At 38.7% G+C, this 25,469-nt stretch overlaps 1 protein-coding gene across 1 annotated transcript in view; it reads right to left on the bottom strand.

Moving 5' to 3' along the window:
- Positions 1–5,061: 5,061 nt before the first annotated feature.
- Positions 5,062–25,469, bottom strand: part of LOC127962698 (TOX high mobility group box family member 3) — a 56,069-nt gene continuing 35,661 nt past the window's right edge. Inside the window, exons 2-7 of the mRNA XM_052562347.1 lie at positions 24,905–24,967; positions 16,500–16,748; positions 8,646–8,909; positions 8,299–8,526; positions 7,888–7,968; positions 5,062–6,959 (exon numbers count right to left, since the gene is read on the bottom strand). Of these exons, the coding sequence (XP_052418307.1) occupies positions 6,213–6,959; positions 7,888–7,968; positions 8,299–8,526; positions 8,646–8,909; positions 16,500–16,748; positions 24,905–24,967 (1,632 nt within the window). The 3' untranslated portion in view covers positions 5,062–6,212. The remainder of the gene's footprint in view (positions 6,960–7,887; positions 7,969–8,298; positions 8,527–8,645; positions 8,910–16,499; positions 16,749–24,904; positions 24,968–25,469) is intronic.

Raw genomic sequence — 25,469 nt, 5'->3', positions numbered from 1 at the left:
TTTATAAGTATAGCCTTGGTGCTCTCTGCTGTATAAAATTGTTACAATTAAATTAAATATAAATGCATTAAAGCTAAACAAAAAAATACTAATTAAAAATACATACATTATATAAAATTCAAAAGAGTAATAAACATTATACTAGTTAGTGTACACATTATGAACACCATCTAAAAAACTATTACAATTAGTGTTATTTATTTTTTTTTGCAAACCATTCATAAACAAACAGTACATACAGTAGTACACAGTGTTCTAGAATATTGCTTTAAAGGTTCAGCTGGGGAATCTTTCATACAAATGTTCACAGCAGGTCAACAGCACCTGAAGAAAGTTCTCTCTCTGAATGAGAGGTCAACATTGTGCAAACAAAAGCTGCCAGGGATCAACAGGATCTTGCCAAAAGCCAGTCAGTGAAACTCTTTACTCACTGCAAGGCCAGGTGTCTGAAGTCAGGTCAAAGGTTGCATGTGTTGTTTGGGAGCTGGGTGAGAAAGGCTTCGTTTTGTTAATGGCATGACCTACCAGACAGTGTAACTGATGTTCCGGGGCTAGAGATGACCTTTGCCCTATTCAGGTTCTGCCCTATTTGGTTATTGTTGCTAAGCTACACATACAATGTCCACAACCAGAAACTCTCCATCTGTCACGAAGCTGCTTTATCAGTGATTGCTTTATCAGAAACCAAGAAATTGTGTTAATGATTAGTTTAAATTACCGATCACAAACATGTATTCAAATTTCATAAGACTGACAAGATTCAGTGAGGTGGAAAATGGTTGATTGCTAACTAAAAAAATGAAATTGTCTTTTCACAACAGCAGGCTTATACAGCTTTGAATTTGGTTGAAAGCACAATATAATCAAATGTAATATAATAATAGGAATTATGGTCATTTCTGATGGAAACTAAGAGACCACAAAGCTACTGAGGTCACAGTCTCAGCCTCAGGACACAGAGCTTTTGTCACAGCGCTCCCACTGAATCTGTGCAGACAGCAGGGTAATGAAAGACACCGATCAATCATTGATTGAGATTACAAAAATGGGACATTCACAATGCATATGACCTTTTCCTCTGTGTCTTTAACATAGACTAAATTAACACACACACACGATGATGAACAGCAGTGGATATTAGGTTATATCATATTTAACTACTGTTCGATCGTGTCACTATGGTTTGATCTAGATTTTAAAGAAAGATATCATATGATTACTGGGGGGTAATTCTATTCTATTTTATGTTTGCTTTGAAGAATTTATGGCAACATTTTACTTTAAAATATGAATTTATATATAAATTCTTTCATTAATTACTTACCACCATGCCATTCCAAAGCTGTATGGCTTTCTTTTGTGGAACAGAAAATACTACATTATGTATATTATTATTTATATGGACAAAAACAGCTGACATATTCTTCTTTGTCTATCTATTTCTGTCTGACCATCCATCCATCCATCCGTCTGTCAGTACGCACACACACACACACACACACGTTTGTTTTTGTGAAAAGTGGGGACATCCCATAGGCGTAATGGTTTTTATACTGTACAAACTGTATATTCTATAGCCCTACCCCTAACCCTAACCCTCACAGGAAACGTTGTACATTTTTACTTTCTCAAAAAAATAATTCTGTATGATTTATAAGCATTTTGAAAAATGGGGACATGGGTTATGTCCTCATAAGTCACCCTCTCCTTGTAATACCTGTGTCATACCCATGTCATTATACAGAGTTGTATCCTGATACAGTATGTCACAAAAACAAGAGCACACACACACACACACACACACACATGCATGCATTGCACCATTTTTTTGTTTGTTTGTTTGTTTTTTCACATTTTGTTGTATTGCTACCCTATGTTAAAAGGTAATCAATCTACACTCCATGCACTGTAATGGTAAAGCAAACAACTGTTTTTAACATCTTTACAAAGGTATTAAAAATAAAAAAACTTAAATGATTCCATTGCATAAGTACTCATATCCTTATCTGAGACAGTTGAAATTTAGCTCAGGAGCATTCATATTACCTGTAGATGTTTCTACACTTTGAGTGAAGTTAACCTGTGGCAAATTCAATTGAATGGGTATGATTTGGAAAAGCACACGCATCCTTTTTAAAGGTCTAATTGTTGATAATGCATATCAGAGCAAAAACCAAGCCCCGAGGTCAAAAGAACTGCCGGTAGAACTAAGAAACAGGTTTGCATCAAGCCACACATCTGGAGAAGAGATCATAAAAAAAATTACGCTTCATTGAATGGTCATAGAAGCATGTGGTCTCTGTTAACCTTATTGGAAGAAGTTTGAAACAGCCAGGACTCTTCTCTCCTGGCCAAACTGCACAATTGATGGAGAAGGGCATTGGTTAAGCCCCTTTCACACTGCCATTACGGCAAATACAGCGGTAAAGTGTTCCTGTATTTGTTCCCTGGTCGCTAGATTTGGCACTTTCACACAGCCAGTGATGACCCGGTATATGTGCGTGCTTTCACACACAACCCCTGAAGATCCCGTAAGGACACGTGACATCAGCGCGTGACGTGTAATGTACGAGTCGACAACGCTTGGCACGTTATACTTTAACTGAAGCAAGCAAACGATCTCTGCGTCAGCGCGGAAAGTGAGGAACTAACTGATCTCTGCTTCATTACAGTTTGCACATGTGTTTTCGTCGCGAATGTTGATCTTCCTTCAAAACAGCCGGTAAAAGAGTCGCGCGATAACGCGCGTCATCACTTCGATACCGAATTAGATCTGGCTTTTGTTCACACAGCGCTCGTTCCGGATCGATTACCGCAATGTTACTATGTCCCCGACCCGGGTTCGATTCGGTAATCAATTCCGGGACGTGGTTGCTTTCACACAGAAGGCGACCAGGCAATGTTACGGGAATATTGCGGGTCCGACGTGCAGTGTGAAAGGGGCTTTAGAGTGGTGAACAAGAATCTGATGGTTACTGTAGTTCCATGATCATATGTGGAGAAGCTACAGAAGAACCAACATCACTGCAATACTCCACCAATCTGAGCTTTATGGCAGCGTGGCAAGACTAATACATGTACGAAGTTGTGATAATTCTGTTTTTGCTTTGTCGGTATGGAGGGTAGATTGATGTGGAATTTTTTTTTTTTTTTAATTTAAAGCAGTTTAACTTAAGGCTGCAACATTACAAAACGTGAAAAAAGAAGCCATATGAATACTTTCGCAAGGCACTGTATAAATAAATAGATAGAGATGAATATGCGCCTGGACCACAAAACCAGTCATAAGGGTGATAAAAAAAAAAAAGAGAGATTTTTACATCATCTGAAAACTGAATATATTGAATAAAAAAAACTATGCCTTAAAGCATTTATATAGCACTGTATGGAAAATATAATGATATATTATGTAAATTTAAAATTATATTTTAATGAGGTCTAGATGAAGGTCAGTTTTTTCTTCTGTCCCTAAAACGGCACACAATCGCTAATGTGCCAACATCATCAGCTGTTGTTAGGACATATCATCAGTTTTGAAAATATCTGTAAACCGTTATTTATTTATTCATCACAAGGGTGTGTCATAGTTCCAGCCCTTCTTGTGAGATATTTATCCTCACTGAGACCGTGCGGATAACAAGGTTTACCAAATAACAAGGTACTGCATGCATTATTGATGCTGCCCTCCATGAGACTGTTCAGAATAATAAGCGCTATTTCCCGGCCCCTCATTACCGGCTGTTTTTAAAGGATGTGTTTGGTCGCCATGGACACCACTCTTACATTCTTCTATTAGCAATCTTCGCTCTCTCCCTCCTTCTCTCTCCCCACTTCTTGCCATTGAAATTCAGGGCATGTGGGGTACTCGCTGTTTTTAATTTTCATTTCATCATAGTCGCTTTAAGACTGTTGCCAGCACTTACTTGCAGTTTTCCTGCAGACCTCTCCACTACACCCTCTGACAGAACAGATGCTACAATTAATCAAAGAGTGAGAGTGTGGGCTTCTCTGTGACACAAAACCTGACTCGAGAGCCAATCACTGCAGCCTCTCTCATGCAAATTGCACAAGCATTCTCAGAATTAACTAATTGGGTACAAAATACAGATTGAGAATTCTATTAATGTGGAACAAGATATGCTCCGGCAGATTCCTTCCCTTCTGTTGCGTTCAGGCGTCTCTGTCTGGCGTAGCGTGTAAGACACCAGCGCCGCTCAGCAGATAAAGGCGTTCCACTGTCCTCACGTGCTTCTTGTGCATTTCTGATAATTAGCCTTTTGCAAATTCTTCCTTTTCCCACAAATATTTGAGTTTAGGGCCTCAGGGGTCATTTTTAAAATGTGCAACACCATGGAAAAGGAGATCAGTGTGAACAGGCATGAAGGAAAACATAAACAGAACATATCTGAAGAAATAAATAAATGCAAATACAACTGTATAACCCAAAACAACAGAATATTTTAAGTACTGATGTCTTTATTTTAAATCTTTCATAACTAACAAGGACACATTGAGGAAATATTTTATACAAAAGTATGGCTAATATAATCTTTGAAATGAATCAGTTCCTTGAAATAAATATTTTTGATTATTTTAATTGCAAACAGAGAGACACAGAGAAATATAATACAAAATTATGGCTAGTATCATATTGATGATAATGATGGAATGTGTCTTTTTAATGTTTTTATTTATTTATTTGTTTATTTTTTTGATGGCAAAAATAAAACGTAATCAATGACGTTTAAAAACAGGTGTAGTTTCCCACTGACATGAACTCTAGTTATTTTACTGTCAGGTGTGTAAAAGCAATTAATTGTGAAATTTAAGCAAAAATACAAACAAATGATTTGCTGCTACTGTAACTCATAAAAAAGTAGAAAAGAGCACTATGAGATAAAGCAGGTGACAGGTCAGCTTGCCAAAGTCTGCATTTAAAGCCTCACATATTAAAACTTTACAACAAGAGGTCTGAAAAATGTACAACTTCATTTTCTTTTATCTTACCACTGATTCTTTTACAGCTGACACAAAATACTTCCATGTCCTTTCTATGATAGGAAAAAAAAAAAACTCCGATGAGACTCCCATTTAATGGCCCTTGTTGTGAAATGTAGGGTAATATGAAATTAAAATACCCCAATCAGTAAACCAACAGCCTAAATTCAGTAATTTAGCTTTCCCCCCATAAAACAAGTTTTCATTACACAAAAGAAAAAACAGAAACATAAGTTATTCAATAAAACTTCTGAGGTAAAGATAATTACAAAGAATATGTTTTTTTGGAGTGCTGTTACTATATGTTGGAGTGAATGCGTTTTTGAGGGTTTTGGCCAGAGGAGAAGAACTCCAAAAACATTCTCTCCTGTTTCCTAAGAACACATACAGCAGGTCACAGAAGGTGTTTGGAGACGTGATGACTGAAATGATCTATGGAAGCATGTCAAATAGTCCAGCAAAATGCTGAGTGTTTTACATCTTTTGAAAATTACACGGCATAAGATGTGTCAAACACCACTTGGTTCTAAAAGCAGGATGATTTGATTGAGAGCTTCCCAACAGTGACTGTTAAACAGTTTCATCCATGGGAATGCCAAGAAGGATGATGGAAAAGGGAAGAAGAGAGGGCAGACTTGACTATACACTGGCCAGACAGTGCAAGTGCCATAAAGCATGTCTCTGATGACCAGTTTCGTAGCAGTTCATTTCGGCTCTTTTGCGAAACGTCTTTATAAATTCCCCGTCCACAGAAATCCGGTCTTCCATTTTGTCTGGTGGTGAAACGCAATCCAACCTCTGTTAAATAAAGCTGTTAAATAAAACCGTCAAGTGTTTCTGTGATCGTCTCGGAATGTTCTTCCCACGCCATCATGCTCTGACAGAGTTTAACCTCCACAACAGAGAGAGAGAGAGAGAAACCAAATGAACTAAATATACATACAAATGACTACTGGGCACTCAAGTCTATCAACAGACCTCCCGGTAGCTCAGCCTATCTTATAGACAAAAAATCCAGCATAGACGCTTCGTCCTTTTAACACAAATCTTATATCCATCTAGAACAAAGGACAGTTCTTTGTAAAACATTCATATTCCTTACACACTTCTTAAGTGCAACTTAAAAAAAGCAACCTTGTTAACGATGCTTTTTAATTACAACTTCCTTCCGGTTTTCTCGTGGAGTCGCAACTGTGGGTCCGAGGGCTTTTGGTTTAGTAGATGCTCACTTGCGACAGGACCTGTGCGTGAGCCTGTACCTGTGAGGGGTGAGGCTGGGACGCAGGAGGGGGTGGCGGGCTGCCGAGAGAGGCAGAGTGCGGCGTGCCGGGGGAGTGCTGCACGGGCGAACACTGCGACTGCGGGTGATGCTGCTGCATTTGATGCTGCTGCATCTGCTGCATGTGCTGCATGTGCTGCATTTGCATTTGCTGCTGCTGCTGTATCTGTTGGTGCTGCTGCTGCATATGGTGCTGCTGAAGCTGCTGCTGCAGGTGATGCTGGAAATGCTGCTGCTGCATTTGCTGCTGAATCTGCTGGTGGTGCATTTGCTGCTGCTGCATTTGATGGTGCTGCAAGTGCTGCTGCATCTGCTGCTGTTGCATGTGCTGCTGCATGGAAGCGTGCCGGGGCTGCATTGGCGGACTCAGTTGCGACGGCACGCCTGACTGCGGACCGCCCGCTCCCATCTGCCCCAGCAGCTGTGACTGATTGCCGCCGGCCGCCATGTTCTGATGAGCTACCGTGACCGAGGTGACAATCTGGCTGCTGCCAACACGCATTTGCAGAGGTTTTGGGGCGATGGCTCGAGGCAGGGCCTGCTGGAGCGCCTGTGCCGCGGCAGACATCGAGGGGTGCTGGGATAGAGGTGAAGGCAGCATGAGTGCTGGGGACAGGCTGGTGGAGGCGAGAGTCTGCTGCACCGAGCGGATCGTCTGGGCCTCCGCTGACTCTGCGGCAGCCTGAGACAGAAATAGCGATTGGTCAAATGAATTCTGGTACTCAACAGATTCTTTCTTATGTAGTGCCCTCTCCTTTATTAGTGCTGATCTGGTGACTGACTCCACACAAAAGCTGTTCAGAGAAAATTGCTGCTGTCTTACATTCTGTGATCTAAAGAACTTGCCAAGAGGGGAATTTATATTATTTAGTAGCCTAGTAGAAAAGATCTGAAATAAGTCTTGCACACTGAGAGTAACAAAGTTTGTGATTCAGAATTTCATAGATTTAATAAATTTACTCAATGCAATGTGATGCTGGACATTAACATACAGTACCACTAAACTGTCTGTAAAACTGTCTTATTTTTTTACAAGAAGCAACAAAGATGCAAATGCTCCTGACTACCTGGCTGATACAGCGAGATAATGAGGCATGAGGAATCATGAGAATATCTCATTCTAATTCATTAGCTGTATTTAATGCTATTTTTATACCTCTAGTGTGATGGAACAAACACATTCACAGTCACATTTAAGTATGAAAGAAAATTTTGTGTCCTTTAAAATCCTTTCCAGCTGGTTTTTAGAAGTTCACTTTGAGAAGATCAATGAATGTTAACTAATGCACAAAGAAATTAACACTTCTCCTAGTTACAGAAGAACTGCTGTTTTCAATTGCCTTTCAGCTGTCAGTAGTACATTCGGTGCTTACATTGAAACCTTTACTGTGTAGAAGGTCTTATATTTTAAAAAGTGGTTAAAGACTCAAGGTGAAAGCTATCGAGCCTTAAATTTTGCTGAATTATTATTAGGATACAGATAACTAGAAATATAATAGAAAACATGATGAATGGCAAAAAATGAAAAACAACATAGTAAGAGGTAGTCAGAATTGAGTAAAGATAAAAACAGACATGCGGAGGGATGTTTAAACAGAAAACATCTTCACCTTTGACACAAGGCTAGCGCGGTACGCTGCAAGAGCTTTCAGGTACTCTTTCTTTGCTGCTTCTGTTTTGCTTTTGTAAACCTGTGGAGAAAAGAAAGAACACGTGAGGTGTGATAAGCAGATAATTAGTGGAACATTGACTGGCAAGCATGCGCTTCACAACAGGGAGAGCCTGCAGGCTTCATCTAAGCTGGTAATAAAAACTAAAGAAGGGTGAAAATATCAAGCAGTCTGTTAAAATACCTGACAAAAATCATTATGTGCAAAACTGAGAGTAGAAATGAAAAACATTTGTTATTCTAGCTAGAGCGAGAAGACTCCAGAACAGACAGCTCTATTTACAGAACTTTACATATGGTGTTCTTTGTGATGTAATATATTTTGTTATTACACAGGATTGCCATTTGATACCTGTTTCTGCTCCTCTCCCAATCCATCCCACATTGAAGCTACTATCTTGGACACCTCTCCGAACGTGGCGTTAGGATTCTGGCCTTTAATGGCTGCCTGGGTGTCTCTGAAGAACAGGGCGTAGGCAGACACTGGCTTCTGAGGCTCATTGGGATCCTTCTTCTTCTTTTTCTTGGGCGTCTTAGGCTTCTTACCTGAGTCAGGGGCGGGACGCTTTTCACCAGTCACCTGATGGAGAGAAGGCAACTTGTTATAAAATCTCACTAACTGGATGTTGATTTAATTCTTAATTAAATGTTATGTTGAAAACAATGCATAAAACATAACGTGGATTAAATGGTACTCACCCTGTTTCCTTCCTCTTGATCGTCTTCATTAATGGAGCTGGAGGGAGAGGGTGTGGCTGATTTGCTGGCGGGTGGGGATGGGGATGTGTGAGCAATGTTTGATCCGGTCATATTCAGCCCCAGCTGTGTGTTGATCTGGGACTGGTTGATGGTGGTAAGATGGTTTTGTGACATCATGCCATTGGGGTTATGCATGCTAATGATGGAGCGCATCACCATGGTGGGGTTTGGAGGGTACTGACGGAGATGGGTCTGACCGACAGCCTGCACAGCACACAGACAAAAAAAACATGTTTAGATGTACAAAGATGCATTAAATTGATTGTTATAAAAGATATGATTTTTTTTCAATAAATGCTGTTCTGTTGAACTTGAACTATTTATCAAATTATATTTTTTTTGATTAAAACCAGTGCCAATTTAAAGGTATTCACGTTAACCCGTCAAAATAAAAGTTAATTTTTACATAAAGTCATTGTGCTAGAAATATTACTACTATTTAGTAGAATGTATGTGATACTGCTACTACTGTTGAAAAAAATAAATAATACAACTTTATTTTTAAAGAAATAAATCACACAATATTTCTTCCATGTTTTAATTTTAATAAATTTAATAGCAAATTTTAATAGCAAATCCCCTTTATTTACCAAAAAATGTAATTTTTTTAATAATAATTTTTGTTTAAATATCATTATTTAAAAGATAAATTAAATTTGGGTGAAACTTGTTTAGTATTTTTCATGATTATATTACTAGTAGAAAAACGTTGAACACAATGGTAAATAAGTATAAAGAATGACATTGGTTTTCTTAGTGATAAAAAAATAGATATTTTTTTTTTTCATTAGCATATTTTTGTGTTTTGCTTTGGTAATTTATTATTATTATTATTATTATTACATATATTTTTTTTTTCTTTTTTTTTCTTCAGAACTTAATACTGGCCATTTATCAGTTATTGACCATAACAAAAAAAATATTATCAACTTATTTGTATAATTTAGAGTAAAACTGTATTTGCAGTTAGAGGAACATATAATTAGCTCAGTCTAAAAGAAGAAATGAAGCAAAACTAAAATAAATTTGATAATAATGAAAATAAAAAGTATAACTATATTTAAAAAATAAAGTTTGGAGGTCGGGTACACATGAACCTGATGTGTTTTGCATTGACCAGTTTACAGAGCAAGAATGAACAGCTAGAGAAAACCAATTGTTCATTTGATCTCCTCTGTTCATTTTTGTTTTTACTACACTTCAACTCTGTCTCTCTCTTTCTCTCTTTCCATCTGGTATTCAGAGACTCATACTCAATATCTGTATGTGTCAACACATCATAAAACTGTGCACCTGGCCTTATTGGCCAGAACTGCTGAACCCTCTCCCTTAGTACAATATTCTAACACCTTCCCTCACATACAGATTACATTTTCTTTGTATTCATTCCCTGGGTACACACAGCTTCATACCGAATCCGTGTCTTATCAAAAACTACAATCTACAAAACAATAGCTGTTTTCAACATCTGTTAGGCTGATGCTGGAAATTTTGCACTATTTTTTTTTTTAAGAAACACACTGTATAAAATGAAGCAAGGAAACTAGTTAGATTAATAGATAAGTAAAAGAATTAATGACAGAATTGCACAGCAACAGAAATAAACACATTTGCATTAGTTTCATCGCTAGAATGCGTTGACAGAGCCAGCAGCAGTCTTTGTGTCAGACCTGTCTTGTGTTCATTAGCTACGACCATCTGTGTCTAACACTTCAACACAAAAAGTCAGTGATGTCGCGTATTAAATCACCAGCATTCTCTCATGCGTCTGTAATATAAAGAGTGGAGGGAATCACAGAGATGTAAGGCAGCCTTTGAGGGCTCATATTTATCATCAAAGTCTCTGTCTGGGCTTTGTGTTCTGGCTCTCTCCCTCATGTGAACACTTCAACATGATCAATGATTTGAACATGCAACATTTGTCAGACGACCATATGCCCACTTACTCTTTTGATTGATTTCATGTACTGACTACGCTGGTAAATGGTCAGAACTGGTCTTTAGTTTCAGGAGCACTTTGATCCGGTCGCACAAAGCAGAACAGATGTGGAAATAATTCCTGAGTCGGATTATGAAAAAAAATAGGCTGCGATTTATCTCGAAGCATCTAATGATTTGACAACATTATCCTCTAAATTCCCAATGATCATACAGCAGAAAAAGAAAACATGAGATGATTTTGTATAAAACAGATATTTATGTGTAGAATCAGTAGATGGAAAAGAAAGAAGGCTGAATGGAGCATTCAGACTAAAGCTGCACAAACAGCAGTCAGCTTTTGCTAATAGCAGCCTTTGTCGGGAATGAAAGAAATGTGATTTTTGCTGTCAGAGTGGTTTAGCTGGTAGAAAGAGTGAGTCAGTATCCGATCTGTTTATTTATGTCCCTGCTGCACACCCTACATTTGCATTTTGATTGGAACATTGTCTGCTGACACACAGCTCACATCTACACAGATGCTTTCGATAGTCTTCATAAATCTGTAAATAACTTCTTATCTGAAGAGCAAAGAGGCCAGATGTGTCCTATCTTCTCGTCTGTGTGTTTGCGTGCGCTTGTGCAAATGTTGCTATTATATCAGCAATCAGTCCATCTCAGTTGACTGTATTCCAGCAAAAAATAACCTCCTCGTATCTTTATTCCCCGACATATTTTACCACTGGCACAAAAGCTTCTGACATTAAAAGGTGCCAAAAAGAGATGCTGACCAAACAACCACGCCACACAAGGAGCCCCTTGTCCTACACACTGAGACGTTTGATGGATGACTGTTTGGTTCTGACTCGAATAGTATCCTCACCCCTTTCATCAAAAGCAGCAACCGCAACTAAATAGTCAAGAAAGTATACTGGGGGGAGGGGGGCAGCCAAGACCTCTTTTTCCAGCATGTGTTCATAACCATAACACAACCAATACTGCTTTCAGACGATCGGGATAAGAATCTGAAGATGCCGTGTCAAAGGCTGAGAGTCTCGGGTCTGCTCTTTAAGATACCAGCCTCGGGATTCTGTGGGGGGTGGGAATGGAATTGGAGAGTTTATTAAAAGCAGCTTGGTATGAGCTGTTCCATGCTGAACAGAATGTTAACAAGTTCAATTTCCATTCAATCTTTCCGCGGAGCTCTTGGAAATGTTCCATAACAGAAAACGGAGTAAAATCATCTATATGGTAATTATGAGGATGAATCTAACAAGTTTGGCCAGTGTGAAAAGGTCAGCTTTATTATGAATAGTTTATCAGCCCTCTGCACATATTCACAGCTGCACTGGAACCTTAACCAACATGCTGCTTTATTTTTCAACCATTTATGGGCACCTGCATAACTGGCTCCTCCAGAAAAAAAAAAATAAGAAAATGGAATTTTGAATGCTTGCAGAGACCACGGTAGCGTGAAGATAAATTGTTTTCTAGTCCTATTTCTCCTCCACCTACTCACTCTCCTCTCTCTCTCCATCTACAAAACACACACACATTCTCTCGTTTCATGCGCCCTGTACGAATTGTACCCTTTGAAAAAAAGGTCCCAGAACATTGTTCCGATACCTTAAAAAAGACTAGTTTATAACCTACCTCTCTCCTCACTCTCATCACTTCTCCTTACCTCCTCCACCTCTCCCGTTGCACTATGGATATTTAAAACTTGTTCAACATGATTTCATTTCCTTTCAAGTACAGGCTGAGAAAAACAAAATTACAGAATCAATCACACAGAAGGTCAGGCTGAGACTTCATTACAAGTATTGCATGCCTGCATGAATATCTTTCATTTCTTACTGGCCCAATATGTCACAATGGCTGTCTGACAGAAAAAAAGAAGAAGAAGAAGAAGAAGAAGAACATGAAGGTGAAGGGGGAAGAAAAAAAATCCACTTTCAGAGATTGATGTACATCTGATGTCACAACTACTCAGCTTGGAGATAAGATAACAGAAATGTGTAAAGAGAAAGAGAGGAAAGTGTGAGAGAGAAACTGTATGTGTGTGTGGTACTGGAAGAGAAGAAAAATAAAGTTTCTGCATCACTGGTCATATTTTCCATTTTATTCACAGACACAGCAGTCAGACCCTAGTCAGTTTGTGAAGGGATCATGTTTTAAAAAACTGTTCCACTGTAGATTGCTTCGAATCCCACAAACACCTGCTCTGTATAAATACACTGCACATTCATTATATTTTTATTTTAGGTAAAATAATGATGCATTTGTTTATATACATATATATATATATATATATATATATATATATATATATATATATATACACCGCTAGAAGAAGCCGCCGACCCTCTTGCCCCAGACCGAAGAGGGGAGCGCGTGTGGCCGTTGGACTCTGCCCCTTACCTGGACCCTTCTTTCATGAACACTGCCCGACCCACACGAACACCACAGCACGACGATGACACCAGATCCCTCTTTTGCTTTATTTTATGTTAATAAAAGCCATGCCCACTGTGTGTTGTTGGCTCCTCCCATTACTATATATATATATATATATATATATATATATATATATATATATATATATATACCAGAAAAATAGGAATGCTAAACCTGCTCTGCACAACCTCCAAGAACATCTCTTCTGAGATAAACAGGTAATCACATAATTCACATCTTTATCGGTTGCGGTCTACTGAGATCCTGTCAGAACCTAGATTCCAGAGAGTCTCAAACGACATACAGGAGCTTGTTAGGCGAACAGATTAAATAAATAATGACTTCACATTCTGAATCCTGCCAGACTTCTTCACAGCTGAGAACTGGATTTTGCCGAGTTGGGTTTGGCCAGCAGCGTCTGCGGCTAATTTTACCTGACATACGTGCAGCATTAAGAGGGAAGGAATTAGAGGAATAATTGGCTTTAATGCAAAAAAACAAAGTGCATATGAAACTAGCACAGGTGTGCTGTCCCTCATAGATCTGTTTAAGCTGCACTTAACAGTTAGAATATATTTTTTTGAGCCAATGTATACATTTTCTTGACATTTTTGTTTTATTCCCTTGCTGCCATTGGTCTTAAATTTTACAACAATTGGATCCCGAATTGTACATAACGGCCTGTCTTTTTGCATTAAATGTACAATTATAATTCTTAAATGCATCAAAATGACTGAAGGACAACGTTGGAGGTTATAGTGCTAACTTCCGCTAACCCTTAGCGAGTCCTTTATAAATGTGAGGCATTGACTCAAAGGCATGGTACTGTCTGTACCAGTCCCAGAGAGCAGGACAAACTGAGATCAATTCCATTAAGAGGAGAGAGACTGAGAGTCTTTCAGGAGGACAATGAGTGATGAGCGATAGAAAAGAATCAGAGGGACGTCACAATGCCACCAGGCACAGAGCAGAGTGCCCTCATTCTCCCTCAAACCCGCTAATATAGTCCCCACACAATCAGAACCACTGTCCACAGAAAGAGCTGCTAAAGAGGAATAATGCTGGAGAATCAAATCTAATCCCTTCACAGCGCAGTGAGAACAGGCCGTGTTGTAATTGTGTCAAGGTTCCGTTTTTTCTTCCAGATGCATACGAGCTTAACTGACCATGAAATGAAAATTCTTTAGGCAAAAAGCCTTCCGGCGGTCACTTATGCAGCACAGATATTTTAAAAGCTGCAATTATTTTACTCGCCAGCAGAATGGATGGTCAGGAAAAAAGCAATAAAATTTGATGGTGCCTATGCATATCGGAATGTAAATAGAGATATATTATTCCACATATACATTGTTGGTTAACGGGAAAGTGAGGCACTATTCAGAATGAAAGTAAAAACAGTTCATGAAAAGCATGCCAAAGCATCATCTGCTGGTTAATGTCACTTTGTGTCCTTTTATGTATTCAAAATGTTATAATAGCAGTTTTAAAATATCTAGTCTAGCCATGGCATTTTCAATGCTTCCCCTTCGATGAATCCATGTCTGTGGCATTTAGGAGCCATTTCTCTATCTGAATTAACAGCCATAAAAAACTTGATCATAAAACATGATTATTATGAAGCAAATGCTTGCCTAGACCTTTATTTTATCTTACATATTAGTCATCACAGCAACACAAGGTTAAAAATTAATATATTCAACTAAGCTGACCAATTTTATTGCATGCCTTCATTGTTTATCTGTTGTCTTTTCATGTTGTTCTAAGCACTTTATGTCTTCCATTGAACACAAAAATAGAAACTTTAATCAATAAACTGGTCGCTCTTTTTCATGAAGTCACAATGAATGAGGATTGGAGCTTATAGACTTCAAGAAGGTTGGAAAACAACCATTAAAATAGCATTACGACAGGAATATCATAAAAGTGGTCCATATGTCTTGTGCACTTTAATCCAAGTCTTATTAAGCCATCCAATAGCTTTTTGTGTTGCTAATTATAGATTTTTTTTTTTTAATCTAGTAAATTCTTAATCAATACTACCAGATCACAGATTTTAACCTTAAGAACCAAATTACTTAGTAAATTATTTTTAAATGAATCATTCAGCCTAGTTTTGCTAAATGGATGGACTGATTTAATGAACAAATATGACCCAACAAGAACATTTTTAGAGGGGGTATCGATATTTTCAGTGAATAATAATTTTTCCGTCTGTTCCTTGAGCAAAGCCATTGGGCTAAGGGCTAGGGTAAAAATGCATGAGTCATAGTGAACTTTTTTTGGAGTTCTCCACCAGTTCTCATTCACTTTCATAAAAATGGAAGGTGATAAGAAATGATAGCAGAATTTATATTTATGGGTGGACTACCCCTTTAAGGCTTTATCTACAAATATAAATACAGTTTTATAACAACGACACATATCATCAGCCACCTTGATTTGTTTTGCATATAACACCTTGGTCAAACATATTTGCATTTAGAGGAAGAAACCTCCCTGGATTTAAATCCTTACTTAAATCCAGATGGATCTAAAAGCTAAATGTAACTGCCAGTGAATTATAATGTTGTGAAAATATTTGTGTAATTTTTGACTTTGCATAACGACTGCCTTCAACATCTGCAAACATTACGATCTTTAAAAGGGTTGTTGAGTTATTTACATAGTTTTAAAACAACACTGAGTTATTTAAAAAAAAAAAAAAAAAAACATAAAAAATAAAACTGGACATATAGCAGAGTATTTCTGTGCCAGATACACACTTCTGGGTTTCTTAAAAGATTCAGAAAGATTTTTTTTTTCAATTGTGGCTCTTCATGACATAATGAAGGGTGGAACTCCTTATATGGGCATTTCTCACGGAAGAGCAAGCCTGTGCACACATTGACCAGTGCGAGAGTAAGAGTGTGTTTTTGGTTGTAAAGTAAAGATAACATTGTTCAGCTTGCCAAAGAACCCAGCGTTATGTGATCAGTGCATGCAGTTTGTTTTTCGGGGCAGCAATAGTTTCGCAAGTGTCTTTGTTGACGAACATTTTATAAACAAGGCCCAGTTCGACGCTGGATTTGCACATTGTTTGATACTGAAAGATGGAGCGGTCCCAGCTACAAAAGATCCCGGTCATGATTCGGAACTGCAGACATTAAGTGAAACAGCATCAAATGTCTGTGTTTTGTTGTCATTCGGCACTCAAGTGCTCGTCACTCTTTAGCTCCGCCCACAGTGTGCCTCCATGAGCTCGGCTGTAAAGCTGTATCTTTCTTTTATAAATATGATCAAATTAAAGACATTTTGGGGATATAAAGAATGCAGTACTACTCTATAGGTACTCAAGATTAACATGAAATTGGGTGAAACTGTATGTGTTATGTCCCCTTTAAAATGTTCAAGCAAATAACCCGAGAATAACCAGACACTTACCCCTGGATGTCCATTGTTGATTTGTCCTTCCTGCGCCATCATATTTCTGGAGATGGTGATTGATGGCAGCTCCAGGCTCTGGGGTGGGAACTGAGGGGTGAACAACCCCCGCTGAGAGTTGGGATGGTCGGGTAGCCCAGGGAAAGGTGAGTCCACCTCCTGGAGGCCCATACCAGGGTCGGTCTCAGGAGGAGGGGTGATTGGGGGTATTTCAAACTCCTCGTCACCAAGACTTGGAGTATGAAACGTCTAAGAAAAAGAAAAAGGAGAAAATCAGGGATGAATTTTGCCCAAAATGTGGTGAGGGCCTGCAAAGTTGAAAACTTGAAATCACCATGATGTTGTTACACTAGAAATTAAACACAACCTTCACATAAACTGGAAACACATTTCATTTCAAAGCTTTGAAATATCTGTTGACCAGAGCACAAGAGATAAGAAAACCTACTTAATACTTGTACGAGAAACGGATGTTTATTCTGTCCCAAATCATTACATTCTCCTTGAAACAGGATGTGAAAAAAAAGATGTCTGAATCTGAAATGCAATATTGTGTGGCTATCATACTTGCAGGAGGACAAAATAAAAGCTGCTTAATCCAAGCTGGATTATGCTGGCTGGAGGAGAAAAGAAAGTGCAGAGACTGATGGGTTTAAAGAACGTTCACACAGATTATTCCGGCTGTCCAGAAGTGTCGCACTTTGTTCTTCTCAGTTGCACCTCCAAATCTGCTCATCAAACGACCAAATCCCTCCGGCTGTGAATTACAGCCTATCGTCACACTTAATTTGCTTATGTTGACTACCTGCTCTGGGCTCCTCATCGAGGAATTCACTGACCTCCACTCCTCTCTCTTTTATCTGTTTCTTCCTGTCTCCCTCAATTTCTTGCTTTATGTATTCAGAACCTCTTGTTTCGTGTTCAATCTTGTTTGGAATCTTCACTTTAATACTCTCAACGTGTTTCCTTCACGGCATCAAAAACATATCAACATCATGTCAACACATCATCCATCCTCTGAAGCTGTTTGTCTTTTCCCCTGCTCTCACTCTATATCTTGTCTTTCATATTCCCAATTCCTCAATCTCAACCTTCTTTCTTTTCAGTTTTATTCTTACTCTTTTGTAAAAGCATTATGTGCACAGGGAATCTGCCAACACATCTTTTATTAGAGCATATTTTAGAGCAGGCACACATTCAAATACACATTCAGATATGCCATGGTCTCCTACATCTAAACCAAACTCTCAAAAAAACATTTCTGGATTTTAGTGGTCACAATATGGGTGATTGTGGGGTTCCTTACTGGTGACATTTTGGTTCTCACAATATAGACAAAACCTGACCACCATCCCCCTATCCACACACACACACATAAATCAAGACTCAAAGCTCATTCAATGCCTGTATGATGAGATCCAGCTGAGGGGGTAAGGCTAATAATCAGCTCTTTTTTGTCACCTCTCCATCTTATTTCATTTTTTATGTAGCTCCATTCCAGCATTTAACAGCATTTTTTGACTTGTAAAGGCAGTGGTGTTTTTTTGTCATAGTGAGGACCAGGGGCTTACAGTGCCTAACACATGTTCACATTACCTTCAACTAAAGCCATTAGTGACCAGCCCAGCTCTGTTTCCCACTTCTCCATTAACACACAAGCTACAAACTCATTTTCCCTCCCTGTGGCATTGCAGCAGTTAACAGTGTGTTAATCAAAACAGCAGCGTTGCGGCATTAATAATAAAAACTGTGTCATGAGAGAAGAACGAGTCAGATATCATGCACATGGCAGTGATCACAAGACATCACTGACATTGAATTTAAAGATCAACATGGAGGTAAAAAAACAACAACAAAAAAAAACAACAATAAAAAACAGAGATCGAGGGAGAAGAACTAAATATAAATAAATACCAAATGAATCAAATAGAGTGAAACAGGAAGAATGAATGATAGCAAAGCAGAGAAAACAGGAAAAGAGAGAGAGAGTGGTGTTCTTTTCATTTATTTTCCTTCATGACCTTTCTCTATGAATAAGACCTGCAGTGCCAGCATGTTTTCACAGTACAATACCACAGAGAGAAAGAAAGAGTGAGAAGAAGAGAGAGGGAGAGAAAAAGAGAGTGGCTCGACCTAAATGTCCCAATAACACAGTTGTGCTGTAAGATCTGATACGACATTCAAAGATCAAATGTGAGGTACATATAGCCCCTTTCTTCATCTTTTTCACATCAGAGCATAACTAAAATGACACTGACCTTTACAAATAACAAAACAAAACACTGAACACCTGACTGAACACAATGAGATGAGAGAGAGAAGGCAGAGATTAAATTAAAATTGCTCTCAGAGACAGTGAGGTGGTGTGTGTAAATGAGAATCGAGATATGGTGGTAGCATGACTGAAGTATACAGAAGCTGTCAGCTGTCAGTGTAGCGCTGGTGTTGTGGGGTGAGGTAGTAGCTCACTGGAGACTGTATTATTGTGTGTGGTGAAAGCTCAGGTCAGTGTGTGTAAAGCGGACTCAATCTTCAGTTCAGGAGGAGGAAAATAGGGCTGCATGATTATAACAAAAATCATAATTGTAGATTATTCCCTTGAAATTGTTATTGCGATTATTAATTCTCATTATTACAGTTTACTTTGAATGATGTTTAAACCATTGTTTGCATGCAGTATTTTTATATGAAAATAAACAAGCTGAAAATACTCCAACACTTATTTTATTTTGGTATTAAGCTTCAAATGTCAACTATACATCGGATTGGTTTCTTCTTTAAATTTAAAAAAAAAGTTAAAATATGAGTGGTATTATAATGCTATACTAAAACTAATAATGTGAAGAACCTTTAAGATAACATGTAGAAAGAAAAAAAAACAACAATCTTAAGCACACAAAATAACATAACTGGGACTTTGAACGATTAATTGCCGCTTTGAACAATTATGTAATTGTGGCATTTGTGGTAATTTATTCCACTTTAAATTAGCTAAACTGACCACAAAAAAAGAAAAAAGAAAAAGAAAAAAAGAAAACTGAGGCACTTTAAAAACTAAAGTTACTTTAAATTTCAAATGTAAATGCAAGTTCAACTAGGTTCATTTTCATTGAGTTTGCTTTTTGGTCTACCAAAACAAAGATCTTATAGATCTTTAGGCATTAATAAAACATAATTATAATATTTAGTTTTTTATTGCTTAAAAGAGAATATGAATATAATTTATGAATTTGTTTAGAGGCAGATTTTGGCAAAACCAATTGTGATAAATTAATGTTTATTAAAAAACATCATGAGATTAATCACAATTGATTTTAATTTACAAACAGCCTCAGGTTATACATATATCATCTGTACACAAAATACAATAGTGTAATATTTCTGTCATAATTTCCTAACTTTAGCTGGCACTGCAAGGTGGTCTAATCTTCAAGCATTCATTAGTCCAGAATACTGAAGAAAGAGTTTACAGAAGTGCTTATTATTCTTTAATCTCTGCAATCATTTTCATTTGTATGCTAATCTGTAAAGGCCAAAATATTGTTAAATAAATAAATTCTGTAATCATTTACTCAACCTCATGTTGCTTCAACCATGTATGACTTACTGTCTTCTGTGGAACATAAAATATTTCTTAGTTTTTTCTTGTTCATTCAATGAAGGTCATTGGTAACCAACATACTTTAAAATAACTTATTTTGTGTTGCATGCAGTTTTGTATACAGGCTTTAAACAAAATGAGGGTAAGTAGGCTAAATGACAGACAGAATTTTCATTTTTGGATGAACTATACCTTTAATTCAATATAAACTGACAGATCTGTTCTAAACATCCAACTTGCATTCATTCACCAGCTCCAGTATGCTAAACTGAGATGACCAAGGTAAAGCAATAAGCCTTTTCACTTTGTAAATTTAGTAAACTGATTCAGCAGAGACATAAAGCAGCAGTTGTTAAAAGGCAGTGCATCACAATTACTGAGCAGATTGGTTAGGAGGATCAATAGAGCAAAGCTCCTAACATCAGCTGAGCAGAGAGAAAAACGCTCCTCAGATGACAGTGGCAAAGACTCTAAGAGTCCAATAGCAGCCATTCCAAATCCATTTCTACATATACAGTAGTGATTATATGTGAGTAATGAGATTGTGTGTGATAAGTGATATTACTAAGTGGAACTGAATATGACCATATCAGTTTCGGTTCAACAGCAGGAAGGAAGAGGTCACCTTATCAAGCACTGTGATATACTGTTTCCATATCTTGTTGCATTACAACATTCAAGATAATGTGGTTTACATATATTATCATATTTGAAATATGTGAGTGAATTATTTACAATTTTCAACTAAAATGCTACAGAAAATACCTGCTAATTGGTTAATGTAGGCTACCTTACCATACACAGTGAAAAGTATAAGTAGTTTAACATAAATAATTTACAGTACAATATTTTACTTGTATTAATATGATAAAGCTAAAGACTTTTTGGATTTATGAAGGATGTAGTACTTCTCTATAGGTACTGAAGATTAACATGAGATTAGGTGAAAATGTGTATGTTATGTAGCCTTTAAGAATTTACTGTGGAAAAAACGTAAAAACATTCCAATAGGTATTACTGTGTTATTTAATGGCGTGTGTTACCCTGATGGTGTTTTATCTTTACATGTACAGTACAGTACCAACCAACAAGGCGGTTTATGTTCTTGTTGCATGTTGCAACTCATCCGCCACCTCCTCCTGTGGAGTCAGAAGCATCTGAGGTTCCTTCGTGCCATCCACATCCCGGGTGTGTTCAATCAGGCAGATGACTTTTCTCGAGCACCACTTCAGGAGGTAGTTCAGCTGATCTGGAGATGGTTGGGAGTTGCTTCGGAGTTGCTCAGGTAGACCTGTTTGCATCACTAGAAACCACCCACTGCCATTGGTCATACTCTCTAACCAAGGCTATACTCGGTTGCGCAAATATGCGTGCCCCCCAGTGAGCCTGCTCACACAGACACTGTGCAAAATCAGGGAGGACGAGGAGTAGGTAAGTGGCTCTATATTGGCCCAACAGGACCTGGTTCCCAGAACTCTTGCTTCTCGCGACAGCCCCTCCCTGGCTGATTCCTCTGAGGAAGGATCTGCTTTCTCAGAGACGAGGCACCCTTTGGCACCTGCGTCCAGATCTGTGGAAACTCTATGTGTGGTTCCTGGAAGGGATGCAGAGGTTCTAAGTGATATATCCCAGGAAATAGCCCTCACTATCGCTTCAGCATGTGCTTAGTCCACAAAACAGGCCTTTGCACTGAAATGGAACCTGCTCATCAAATGGTGCTCCTCCCAGTGGGAGGAACCCCAGGAATGTTCGATCAGAGCCGTGCTTTCCTTCTTGCAGCAAGGGTTGGAGCGTAGGCTGTCCCCCTTCACCGCAAGGTTTACGTTGCAGCTATTCAGCCCATCACACCATGAGCCATCCTCGGCAATGGCTCATGGCGAGCTTGGCGACCCCTAACACGTTCGTTAGGTTCTATAGCCTGTGTGTCGAGCCGGTATCCTCCTGTGTTCTTACCTCAAATGGTTAGTGGCACTGATTGGCACTGTTCAATGTCAGCTTGTGATGTCCCGGACACCTAGTTCTCCAGAGAGTCCCCTGACCGGGCAGACCCTGTCAAGTCCTCCAGCACTTCGGCAGCCAGATATGGAGGAGCGTCCATCACCAGGCCTTTCTGCCAATGAATTTCTGAAATCTGGTGTGAGGCTAGTGCCCATATGAGTGAACTGGTTGGGATCCCATATGTGTATTCCACAGTAAACCTACTAAGGCTATGTTTCCCCTGGCAGACCATGTTCTGCCGTTTCTCAATGATGAAGCAGTGAGCCATATCAGAGACATTTGTGTGCAGTAGAGCCCCTCAGGGTTACTCCAAATGAGTATATGTCACTTAACCCCTTTGGGAGGAGGTGATTCCACAGTGTGTCCTCTTCCAAATTGAAGGGCATCCTTTCCCAGTGTATCCAAATCCTACTGTTGGGTTGCGAAGAACAACAGTAGTCTACCTTCTCTGTGAAGAGCACGGTCCTATTGTCTGCTTTATAGGAATTATCAGGAGACATACACAGGTCACTGGAGGGGGAAGCACCTGTGGCGTGCAATGCTGGGTCACCTGCTCGGCTCCTCAGCTAAAGCATTATAGAATGCAGTGCACCTGCTGCCTCTTAAACTTTCGCTGTGATCAGCGGCAGCTGAATGCAATAATCACATGCCAATATGCATTGGCTCATTTAGTTACACTCGAAGTGGATTGGTCTCTCTGGCGAGATCCCAATTTGTCAGTCATGACCTCTCTTAACTGAAAGTGACATGACACACAGCCAAGTATGGTGACTTATACTCAGAATTTGTGCTCTGCATTTAACCCATCCAAAGTGCACAAACACAGCAGTGAACACACAAAAACCTTTATGCTGCGGCACTCAGGGAGCATTTAGGGGTTCGGTACCTTGCTCAAGGGCACCTAAGTCCAGTGGTATTGCCAACCCAAGACTCAAACCCACAACCCTAGGGTTAGGAGTCAAACTCTCTAACCACTAGGCCACGACTTCCCCTCTGTTCCCTGCTTCAGGGAACGAGGGTTACATACATAACCGTGATATTTTGGTATGTCACAGTTTACTTTATTTTGCCTTCCTCACTTACATAAATTAACTATAGTGTCCTGCACCCACTAGTAAAAAACCCTTTTTTTACAGTGACTGTCTGGCAACCACAGCTGCTGTTTTTTTAACCCTAAATTAAACAGGGTATTTTTTTTTTACCATGCATATTCTTTCATCACAGTTCTTAAAAAAAAAGAATAATGTGTATATAAAACCTGGTTTACATTAAATCTAATGTCATATACAGTTTATTCAGGTCCATACGCAAAGTGCAGAGTGTCAGACTCTGAGATACTTAGCCTCTCTCTCCCGGTCTCCCTCTCTCACTCTCCTAAAGATGACACATTAAGCAGATTAATGAAAGAGCTAAAGCTCATGGAAAACCCATCACACTGTGAAATTACAGCACTCACTAGGGTAAATTCCCTTTAATTTCTCTTCAGCTTGAGTTACAAGAAACAATATCTCCCTCCCACCACCCTACACTTATTTCAGGTATGTGAAAAAGAGGAATATAAATGTTCATGCTTTTAATTTCATTGTGTCAAGTGTCATAATACCAGCTGAAATGCGAAGGAAACGTTATTTCATAGGAATATATTTGACTGGGGTAAATTTTACATCAACACTCTACAACTCAACTTTCACTGCAGGTGCCAACATGGAGCTTGGCCTCTGCAAATAATACTTTTATCAGAAGAATTTATAGGAGATTGCAACTGACTCGATCAAATGTCGTTACACCTGCCTGTGACAAAGCTGTGGCTTCACCGCCTAAACTTAAAATGAAAATGAAGCCAGAAGCCCACACTAACACATCGTTACCAACAAATGTGCAACAAATGCACTTCACATGAACAGACATTATCTTTGCTTAGCCATCATGAGTCTATCGATGCCGTTGAGATTGCGAGAAGGAGATTTGCATTGGAAATGTGATGGAAATCAGGCAGTGGCAACAGTGAGTGTAACAGTGAGTGACAACACGTACTGTAAAGCGCCTGTATACAATCACACACAGATAGTGAGGCTAGACTGAGATACACAACCTGTGATTTGCAGTGTATATTGTCACTGACAGGGGATAAAAAAATTATGGAGAGAAAGAGTGACTTTTGTGAGAGGTGCCACTTTTCTTTCCTTTTCTAGCTTGATGGTATCTTAAAATGATCATGGGGACAGGTGTTTACATACACATGCCTTGAGCTGTCACTGGAGCCTGACGGCAGCTTTCACCTGGAGCATATCAGCAGGATGTAAGCACCTGTGGTATATCACCCTGCAAAAGCAACCCTAATCCCATCTCAACGCTCAGTGCCTCCTGTGCTCCTCAACCTCTGGTCATCACTGAGCTGGTCGCTCTGTTAACACCAAGCATTGATACATAAACATACCGGATCCACTGGAGGAATCATTCAGTCAGATTATAACATTGCAAGTGTATGTGTACAAACATGTAGCCACTGGCTTAACAAGCTCTAAGCTTTAAGGGTCTGGGTTTTGGAATATCCCAAAGCAGTTCAGGAAGGCCTGTAGGGAGCTAATCATGTTTTATGTAAATGCGGCAGCTGCACACCTGCCGCTGAAATTAATCATTTTATTTGAACATACAGAGGAATGCATGCTAAATTAATTGACTTTGTATTAAAACAATAAATAGTTACACATGGTAATGACTGTTTAGTGATTCCAGAAGAATATGGCTCATGGCATGAGCTAACAATCCATGGAAATGTAAAGGTTATCCTCAAGCGTGTACTCACATCTCCTGCTAATAGAGCTCCATTGGCATCAGCCATGTTCATGTAGTTGTTGTTATTCCCAAACTGCAAAAGAAAAGAGAGAGAATACATAAGTTATTTCAGTTGCCAAATGTTTTTAATTTACTGTAGTCTCATTGTGCAGTCACCATATAAGAATGAATTTTTTGCTATGCACAAAATAGCAGGACAAGGAGCTGAATACTAAAAGAACCGATTCTTTGTTAACGAGGAGTCTGCATTGAATATTAAATTTCAAATCTTATGTGAGTTTAATCTGGGGGAGTCCTGTGAGCCATTCACTCAACAGTATCATTCAAAAACTCAGATTCAATCATTTTAATGAGCCAGGTCCTGACTATTTTTTTAATTATTTGTTTATTTTTACTTACAAAAGTTTGTGATGCATTGGTAAATAGTAATGTTTAATATATATGCCTTTTAGATTAATATAATCAAATTAAATAAGTGCCTGGTTTATTTTAACTACTGACTATATTTTACTTTAATAATTTAATAATAATTGTAAAAAAAAAAGTCACAATGAGAACAGCGAACACATTTACTT

Source organism: Carassius gibelio, chromosome B7 (assembly GCF_023724105.1).
Source record: "Carassius gibelio isolate Cgi1373 ecotype wild population from Czech Republic chromosome B7, carGib1.2-hapl.c, whole genome shotgun sequence".
Taxonomy (NCBI): domain Eukaryota; kingdom Metazoa; phylum Chordata; class Actinopteri; order Cypriniformes; family Cyprinidae; genus Carassius; species Carassius gibelio.
The sequence above is the reverse complement of the archived record's forward strand: the minus strand, read 5'-3'. Positions and strand labels throughout refer to the sequence as shown.